General features: G+C 41.9%; 1 protein-coding gene across 2 annotated transcripts in view; it reads left to right on the top strand.

Annotated features, from left to right (window-relative positions):
• RPS6KB1 (ribosomal protein S6 kinase B1) overlaps positions 1–10,391 on the top strand; it is a 35,314-nt gene that overhangs the window by 348 nt on the left and 24,575 nt on the right. The window contains exons 1-5 of one of the 2 annotated variants that reach the window (XM_072136457.1): positions 102–196; positions 4,324–4,370; positions 5,767–5,887; positions 6,755–6,823; positions 8,289–8,436. In XM_072136457.1, the coding sequence (XP_071992558.1) occupies positions 4,342–4,370; positions 5,767–5,887; positions 6,755–6,823; positions 8,289–8,436 (367 nt within the window). In that variant the 5' untranslated portion in view covers positions 102–196; positions 4,324–4,341. Of the gene's footprint in view, positions 1–101; positions 197–4,323; positions 4,371–5,766; positions 5,888–6,754; positions 6,824–8,288; positions 8,437–10,391 lie in introns of those variants that run through there. The other variant, XM_072136456.1, reaches the window with a different exon arrangement.

Raw genomic sequence — 10,391 nt, 5'->3', positions numbered from 1 at the left:
ACGACTGCCCGAGCCCTCACCTGACCCGAGACTCAGCGTTCTAGAATGTGGCACATGCCTGCGCTCCGGTGCCGCGTGCTGAGCGGCTGCATTACATGGCGACACTCCTGAATACTGGGAGCTATCCACCAGCTAGTGTGTAGTAGGATTTCCTGTGCTGGTGGGGATCCTTGCTTCACATAGAACCATTTAAAGGGTAGATTTATTATACTTTGGTGATATTCCTGTTTTCCCTGTTTTATCACCTTAGTTGTACACAGTTCTTCAGGTACATTGAAGGGCAAGTGTATGGTCACGTTGCAACATTCATAAGCGCACCACCTCCACTAGATAGTAACCTGCAGTTTAATAGGGCTTATGTGTCCGGCGGGGGGCAAACTATGGGGTTTTGTGATTCTTTAAAATAGCTTAGAAGGGGTAGCATTTGTGGTAAACTGCAGAGAGAATGATATACTCCTCTGAAGGGAATCCTTGGTCCTGATGCAGCATCACTGATGGCATATAATGTCTGGGCCAATCCCCAGTCTCAGCAGCGACATTCAAGGTTGAGAATTGGCACACATCACATGTACAATGAACCTAACAGCATGACAGACTGCCCTAATGGAACAGAAACACCGGGGAGTGTATAATCCCTTCTGAAGGCATTGAAGCCCTCCTGAGAGATAACGTTCTTCTTCGTGGGCTTTATGCACAATGGCCCCTCTTCTGACCATGGGCTTTGTGTGGTTTCAGTTCCATTTATTGCTATACAGCTTATCTGCAATATCGGCCAGGTGTCATTGTCAGCCAGGTGTTTTGACCTACAGACAACCACTTTAAAGGGGTTTTCCCCCAAAATTCTCTAATCTCAATCCCCTAGTGATATTTACACAAGAAAGATCATTTTGACCCCTTACTTTACACTTTTACTTAGGAGCTAAAATGGAAATCAAACTGTAGGATGGCCATTTTAATATTCCAGGGTGTGGGTGGGGCTCTCTAAGCAAATATATCATGATCCATCTAGTTCTGTGGGGTGACAATGTGGTTAGATCAGAGTACATGTGAACATACTTTCATCTGTCTTCTGGCATTGTACACACTGACACATAGAGATATGAGATATCAGAGATGCCTATTACACAGAGGCTGACAGACTTTTACACTTTAACCCGTTAAATGCCACGAACAGCGCGACCGTGGCATTTAACATGCCTTTGAGGGGTCTTTCCCCCCACGATCGGTGCCCCCCGCTCCTTTTTCGGGGGTGCGGATCGCTGCTATGGCAACTCTGGGGTCCGATCTGGACCCCAGAGGTGCCTGCTGGCAGTGCCTGAAAGATGGCGTCTGTGACGTCATCTTTCAGGCACCGTGTCAGCCTATGCATTTGTATAGGCTGACACTGCTAATACCCTGCAATACATCAGTATTGCAGAGTATTATCATGAACAAGCAATCAGATGATTGCTTGTTCATGTCCCACGGTGGAATCTGTGAAAAAGTAAAAAAAAAAGTTATTCAATAAAAATGCCCATAAGCCCCATAACATATAAAGAGACATATAACCCAAAAAGTCTAAATCCTAACACAAACCCCACATATATAGTATCACCACGTCTGTAACAATCCGTAAAATAAAAGTAAATCATTATTGAACCCGCACGATGTACGCAGTTTAAAAAAAAACTGTTAAAGGGAACCTACCACCACGCTTCTACCTATAAAGGTAGATCGGGTGGTAGGTGGATGTAAGGGACGTGAGGATAGCTCTTTTTAGAGCTAATCCTCACGTCCCCGCTAACTTTAGGGAAACTTTATTCCACTAATATGTAAATTCTGTTATGTGGCTACTGGGGCGTGGAGTAGCCGGGCACAAGGCTACACAGCGTGGCTACTCCACGCCCCAGTAGCCATGTTACTCCTCCTACCCTGTTGTGTGCATGCGCAGAACTTCGGCTTGTCGGACGAGGGCGCGCAGCTACGAGCCACTGGTGGAATAAACATTCACTATTTATCTTGGAGTGCTGCTTCCTTCCTTGGAGTTTGTATGCATATGGGTTTTTGATAAATATGTAAAATTTCATTCAAAACAGTATTTATCCCTAAAATAGTCAATCCTGAAAATACAGAAAATCGCTATTCGATTTGTCAGCCGCGTGACCTCAAAATAAAGTATCCAGACATTTCAAAAATGATGAAAATGTAAAGTAGACAAATGGGAAATGTTATTCAGCAACTTATTTAGGTGGAAAATCTATCTGCCTGAAAATGCAGTGATTTTGAATTTCGAAAATGGCAAATTTTTCAAAAAATTCATAATTTTTTTCCTTTTTTTTTTGTACATAAACACAAAACTTCTCTGCCAAAATTTACCACTAAAATGAAGTACATCATGTGGGGAAAAAAACTGTCCCATATAAAGCGACGCAAGTCAGAATCCAAAAAATGGGCCTGAGCCTTAAGCTGTAAAATGGCTGCGTCCTTAAGGGGTGATGGACAAAATGTCTTTTACCGTTTTGGGATATGTCAGCTTCTTATTTGTCTAAATTTTTGCCAATTTAAGACTAATATAGAATATTTCTTCTCCCAAACCAGCAATTTGTGTTATGCTAGTGCTCTATTCCACTTGGCTAAGTTCACACCAATGTTAGTGATGACCGCTGTTAGGCCTCACGCAGACAACCGAGTCTATAGAGCCGCGGCAGTGCCGGCTCTGCTGCTCTCTGAATTGCGCTCCTTCCGAGCGGAGAATGGAGAAGCAGTAACAAACCGCATCTCTCTAGTGTCAGGGACAACCGGGGACCAGGTCCTGCTCACGCCTCTAAAGATGTCGCTGCTGACTGCGCTCGCTGATGTCTAAAGTCAGCCGGCGGTCCCAGATGAGTTAAACATGTTCATTTGAAAATTTTCAATGCAAAAAGGTAGCATGCAAACATTTTTTGCCCTTAAAATGCCAAGTTCGAATATTCACTAGAAATATTGCAGTCATTAAAGGGCATCTACCACAAGAATGCAGGACTGTATGGAAATGAGCCTGAGGGTCTCCAGGCTTTATAGATGTTAATGGAGCAAGGAGCCCCTCAGGCTCATTTGCATACAGTCTTTCATCCTGGAGGATCCTTTAAATCCTTTTCAGCCCGCATCATTCGGGGGTTAAAATGGATGGCCATATTGCCCATTGTAATCAATGGAGCCATTTGCTGCATGTATATACGGCTGTTTTCATACGTTCGTGTGTATGAAGCCTTACTGTTCCATTATTTATTACAGATAAAATAATGCCAACAGAAGCACTAATTTTGCCATCGTAAATAACTGATATGTAACAGTAGGGAAGCTTTGCTACATCGAAGCCACTAAATGTTAAATGGAAAGTCCATCTTAGGTGTTCGTTATTCTATAATGAAATAGACTGACGCCAGTGGATCTGTGTCTTGAGGTATCAATTTTATACCCACCACAGCTTTCACCAGCTGTGGCATTGGTTACATTCCTTTTAGAAGTGACATTGACATCCAGGACCTAACTAATTTAGTATATCAGTTTTATAATGGGATTCTCGCCATGTATCCTGGATCTATTAAATATGTCATAAATGTTTTTGGCTGGATTACCACTTTATGACAGATTGGTTTCTGTAGTGGTCTTGCTGCCTTTTGAAGCGACTTGTAGTGATGCAGCTGACAACTCCATCAATAATAATTCCTTTCTATAGCGATATAAACAAATTATACAGCCTTGCACAGTGCTTTCCAAATCGGTCCTCATCCCCAATGGTGCTGACATTGTAATCAACCTACTAGTATGTTTTGGAGTGTGGGAGTAAACCGGAGGAAACTGAGGAAACCCACGCCAAGGCTCAATTCACACAAAGGTGTGCCTGCCATGCTACGTAGCATGGCGGGCGCATGCGCTGCTCACCCTCGCCTCTCTCCATAGAGGCGTACAGCGTCATAATACGAGGAAAGATGGGACATGTCCTATCTTTTCCTCAGGTACGGAAGGCTATAGTGCCGCACGTGTGCGGCTCTGTGCGCCTATTGGTGGCCAGTGGGGGCCTATATACGTGGGCAGTATATATATACGTCTTCCAAAGGCTGTGTGAATGTAGCCTAAAACGGAGGGAATATATAAACTCTGCGACTTGAACCCAGGTTCCCATAGCTGTAAGGCTGTAGTACTAACCACTAAGCCACCATTTTACCCATCACTATAAAAATGCAGACACTGTCGGTTCAAGACTGGTCACGTGTATCGGACGATTCCACCTGGACTTTGCTAAATTCTTTGAAATATTTGTAAAATTATTGGTGATTTTTATCCTGTTTCTCTATTTTACAGAGCTGTATCAATGAATTCATGGACCATGGGGGCATGGCATATGACCTGTAAGTTGAAATGTTACTTTACCCCTGAAGTGCATAACTTTCTGATGCAACTGCAGAATTTATAATTGAATTTTTTTACATGTAAATGTTTTAACCGTTTGTAAAACTGCAGCAAAAACATTTATATGATCAGTTAACATAATTTCAGTATTAATGCTGTGTATGATATGGGGTCTATTCTATTGCAAAAAAAAAAAAGTAAAAAAATTTAAATTGCTGCGCATACATAAATAAAATCATAAACTTGTTACAATGCAGCATTGTAACTTAACGCAACATTGCAACATTGTAAATTACACAATACCCAGCTCTGTACACCAAAATATGAAAAATTTACTGGTGTGAGAACTTGCCGAAGTATATTTGAAATTTTAATAATTAATAAATTTAGTATCTTCATGATCGTACTGACCCCAATTTATCACACAGTGAAAGCTGTAAAAATAAAAATAAAGCCCATAAGAAATTGGCACAACTGCACATTTTTATTGCTAATTCCACCACTTTTAGAATTTTTTCCATCTTCCCAGTACATTGCATAGAATATTAAATGGTACCACTAGGAAATCCTTAAAGGATTGATGCAGTATTTTTTTATTTTGTGAAATAGTTTCTATGCATAATTTTTTTCATTACAGATAGTGTTTTAGCAAAACTGCATCAACCAGCTAATGAACACTTTACCCATTATAATTATTAATAAATTCACCATTCTAACTGTGGACCATGGTGGCATGCATGTAGGGGGTGCGTACACTCAGTCTGCATGTAAATCCTCTGATGACTTGCCAGCACTGATCATGGGTGTTAAATAGGGGGCGGGGAGATGAGCCAAACTCAGGGGTTTCTGACTGAGGAAATATTTCCATGAAAGCCCCCACTGTGGGGTGATGACAAGACCTAAACTGCTAAATTCTGGTCTTAAAAAGTTGCCGAGGTGGTTACAAACTAATTCCATGGATTCAGTGAAGTAGAAAGTATAGTAAAACCTCCGGACAGAAGTACTAGACTTACTACTAATAAAATATTCTGCCTTGTCAGACAACAGTACAGTACGATTGTAGCAAGCAGGACTATTGTTAGGAGCATTAGAGCAGGAAAGTCTTCAGCAGCACACTGGAACAGATGGCTCATGTCCACCATAATACTACTGAACATGTTAAAACGATGGTACTGAGACTGGGGTGTTACCCGAGCTCCTTTGGGCACCACAGTGTCTCAATTATTCATACCCCAAGCAATAACTTACAGGATTTTTGGTCTCTTTCATCGTTTTGTGTATTTTCGGTGGACACTATCCTGGATTGGGGTGGTGTGGTCTGCTCCGAGGTATATATCTTACTGTATTTCATTGATTGGTTTCACATTAACAAATCACATATTTTTCTTAATTTAGTGGCATGGAGCATTGTGAAAAGTTTGAGATCTCGGAGACCAGTGTGAATAAGGGTCCAGAAAAGATTAGGCCAGAGTGTTTTGAGCTGCTTCGTGTTCTTGGGAAAGGTGGTTACGGGAAGGTAAGATTTATATTTTTACATTGGGTTAGTGCTGCCCAAACTTCCCCTTCTAGTTCATGAAATAAACGATCAGTGCATCAGAAATTGTAAACTGATACCACGCTGGGAGAGGGTAACAGCTGGGCAGAAGTTGTCGGTGCCGAGTGTGTCTGCCCCTGTAAACATGCTTATTTTCTTTTAGTTTTTTTAACAGTCCTCCCCTGCCCACCTCTAGAGTCTTTTAAGTGTCGGACAACCCCTTTACTTTTATGCCTTCCTATTCTTCTCTGCTCTGTTATGGGCTCTTAGGCACTTGTAGACCCTAATTATAAATCGTTGTTGGCTCTCCTAAAATTACACATCCATTGTATGTGAAGAAAAAATACTTGCAGGGATCAGATTTGTGTCTGAGCCAATGTGTAGTAAACATCCAATTGTTTTGAAATATTTACCTGCACTATTTCAGTCCAGAATTTGATGGCACCACTGGCAGCATGAAATCTGTGGCAGCCTTTGATTTCTGCCACATGTCCTCATGTAACTACTCACCACAGGTTTCAAGGCCTGTTATCTATAGTAGGCTGGATTCTGTATTTTGTGTACAGTCATCTGAATTTAACAGCCTGGACTTTATGATATTTTGCAGAAGAGCGAAGAATCAAAGCTTCTGTTTTTCATATTCTTCATAATGTTTTGAAGGATCAATGACATGGATATTGAAAATTCTAACTTACGAGGTTTATTGCTGAACTACTCAGAACTCAGATATACTACCCCCAACCTCACTTGTTCCTGAACCAGAGGATAATATATCTTTGATGTATTGGTATTTATCAATATGATCTCTATATTGTCATTGAACACTGAAAACAAGTGTTTCTTCTGCAGGTATTTCAAGTACGCAAAGTATTAGGAGCTCATACTGGAAAAATATTTGCCATGAAAGTACTTAAAAAGGTAGGGCATGAATCTTTATACACTTTCGCAAATGGTGCACCACACAGCATATGTTTCCCTTTTTTTGGACCAGCTGTTTGACCATTTTTTTGATCTATGTCCTTCTTAGGAAATAAGTACCGTAACTTTTTTCTGCAGATAACTTAGCTTTTTTTTCTAGAACTAATGCTTAAAGTGGTTGACCAGTTTATCAGGCCTGGGAGGGACTATGAAAACAATTAAAAAAAAATCTTATCCTTGCTTCCTCTAACGTTTCAGTTATCCCGTGGTGTTGCCCTCAATTCTATGCCTTTTTGTGTAGGGACAGTTGCTCCCGTCCAAGTACTTCTTCAGGCCTGATGCGCATTAAAAATGTTGAGGTATGAGTCATGTGGCAGTGGATGGGCGGGAGTGTCTGACTTTGCAAACAAACGGGGCACAGCATTGACGTCCAGCGCTACAGGACAATGGGAGCTAAGGAGGTGGAAAGTATAAGTTGCTTTTTGTTTGTATAGACCCCCAGGCCTGATATGTTTTTTTTTTTGTAAAGCCTGTACCAAACCCTTTAATAGCCCTTGCAAATCTTGAAGATTGTCAAAGAATTATGCTTTTTACTTCAAACTTTCACTTTAAACTCTTTTAAAATTGTATACACAATGTGAGTTTTTTAGTTTTTTAATCTATTTTGCGTAGTTTTGTTTTCTTTGAATAAAAGTGAGTTTCCTTATCGGTGCTCTGAACTTCTTTCACACATTCAGCCTGCTTTTTTTCTCCCTGTATAAAACAGATCACTCTGTAGCTGCCGTGAGGCAAATGGGAACAGAGCAGTTGCAATTAACGCCGACGGTCTGACTCTTGTTTCCCTATCCTCACTGCCATCTGCATGAAACTTATTGTTTAAAACTACCCTCACCAACTAGCTTGACTGCACTTACAGACTTATCTTAATGTTATAGGTAGGGATTGTTTTTTTACAGTAAGCCCCATATAGTTGAGGCTGGCTGACAATCTGCAAATGCTGAATAGAAAGCTACACTCTGCAGCTACTAAAAGTCTCACATCAGTGGAGTGTGTCTAAAAAAAGGTGCATGTTGCTGCCTTGCACCTTGTATGTCATCCTCTTTGAGTACAGATGTTGCCATCATTGCTTAGTCAGAACATTGACCTGGAAACTGAAATGCCACTTTTTACTTAAAGGGGTTGTAAAGCCTAACTTGCTGATTGTGGGGGTCTCAGTGATGGGACCCCCACAGATCATGAGAAGTTGTGTCCGATTGACCCCCGACGCACCCCGAGATGACCTGAGCAGATGGTCGTGCATGCATGGGTTGCCCAGTCTATCTCTTTGAACCTGACAGAGATTGCTGTCAGCTCCGTAGAGATGAACTGGGCAACCCCTTTAAGTTGACAAAACAGATTAATACATATTAGGAGTGTGAAAGTTTACTTATGCTTTTAGCCGATGTAATACATTATTTTCTCCTAGGCCATGATTGTGCGGAATGCAAAAGACACAGCACATACGAAAGCAGAAAGGAATATTCTAGAAGAAGTGAAGCATCCTTTTATTGTGGACCTTATTTATGCCTTTCAGACTGGTGGAAAACTCTACCTCATCCTGGAGTATCTTAGTGGTCAGTCACTTTCATGAAACTACAGACTATTCTTTGAAGTTACTCCCTTGTTTTATGAGAGCAGTCATGGCTCCCTTGCACAGGAATGTTTGCGTGCCCAGGCTGTAACCCAGGCAATAGCAAAGCTGGGTGCAAGAGGGAGGAGGGGCAGGCTCTCCTTGCCCCTCCCCTTTCTATAGAAAGCCAAGTGGCAGGACGTAGGAGCCTCTGCATAGAAAACCAAATTATTCACTGTGTGGTGACGCAGTGTGCTCACTGCACTGTTACCAGGTGTCGTAAATCTATATGGGGGGCCATGATCTAGCCACAAATTCTGCAGCCAGATCACAGCCCCCTTAATGGTCTGGTGCACGAGTTCCTATGCTGATATTATTCAAGCAAAGCATAAAGACTTCCATTAAAAAAAAAACTCTTAATGCCATCAGTTTATACTTGTTTTTCAGACTGGAAAATAGTGCTGCATTTTGTTGTCTTAGGTTTGTAAAGAATCTAATTTCATAAGTTACCGTATATACTTGTGTATAAGCCAAGATTTTCAGCACACAAAATGTGATGAAAACGTCCCCTCGGCTTATACACGAGTCAATATACATATACTTACACTTAAAAAATATTTAAAAAATAATAAACTTATATACTCACCCTCCGGTGGCCCCGACGCGCAGCGCTGCTCCCCCGATGTCTGCGCGGCTTGTCTTCCGGGTTCTGTGCCCGTCTTCTGTTTTCTCTAACTTCGTGCTGGGTGCCGCCATTGTTTTTCTCCCAGTCGGCGCCTAGTATGACGTCAGTAGCAGGGCGTCATACTAGGCGCCATCAGGGGAGAACAATGGCGGCGCCCGGCACGAAGTATTGTAGCCTAGGACTAGTACAGTAAATTATCAACATCTAGAGGCCCTTTTGTAACTAGGGGTCGTTTGTAAGTCTGTTGTTCTTAAGGGACCACCTGTATTTAAAATTTGCCAATAATTGGCTACAAATGTAAAAAAAATTTGCATTTATCATTTTTCCAATTGGTGGTTTTTTTTTTTTTTTAATAAGTACAGTCAGTCCCCGGGTTACGTTCAAGATAGGTTCCATAGCTTTAACTTAAAGTTGAAAATGTATATTTTATAATTTGTAGTTCCAGACAAAAATTTTTTGTCCCAGGCACAATTGTCAATAAAGCTTCATCAGACACCTTACAGCTGATCATTGCAGTTTGGGACTATAGTAAAGCATCCAGAGAGCTTCACCAAAGGGCACAGTGGGTGGAAGGGTCTGTCTTTAACTAGAGGCAGTCTCTAAGTCGGGTGTCCTTAAGTAGGGGACCATCTGTAGTATCTTTTGCCAAACGATGGTATAAATCTTCCCACATTATGCTGACCAAAAAGAACAAAATGTATTTTGACGCACCTCCCGCAAAATGCAGTACTATTACGTCATGCTTCTGGCCAGAAGCTGCGGGTGTCAGCTATATATTATAGCTGACACCTGCCTCTAACACCCGCGATTGGACATTTCTCCGATCGCGGGTGTTAACCCCTAACGCGCCGCGGTTGCGCTGACCGTGGCGTGTTAGGGGGAATTTAAAGTGAATCAGACACCCCCCCCCCCCTGCGGCGCTTACCAGGGGGGTCCGCTGTTCCGATTGCAGCCCCGGGACTGCCGGTGCCCGGTGCTGCGCGATCCTCCTTCCTGTAGCCGGGTCCGTGCCTTCTGACAGGACTCGGCTGTAACACACTGAGCATGCGCAGGTTTATAAAACCTCATCAATTAGCTAATGACCCACTAAAATGAAGAATTTGTAAAGTTTTTCTCATGTCGCAAAAAATAAGCCCTTAAATGTCCAAATTGCCCAAAAAATAAAGATTGTATAGCCAATAAAAAGTGACAATGCATAATCTGCTCTGAATGGCGCAGCTTCTCTACGATGCCCTGGCGTGTGCCCATACAGCAGGTTTCCACCTCATATGGGG

The sequence above is a fragment of the Engystomops pustulosus genome, chromosome 2 (assembly GCF_040894005.1).
Source record: "Engystomops pustulosus chromosome 2, aEngPut4.maternal, whole genome shotgun sequence".
NCBI classification, from domain to species: Eukaryota; Metazoa; Chordata; class Amphibia; order Anura; family Leptodactylidae; genus Engystomops; species Engystomops pustulosus.
This window is presented reverse-complemented; position numbering and strand designations above follow the sequence as displayed.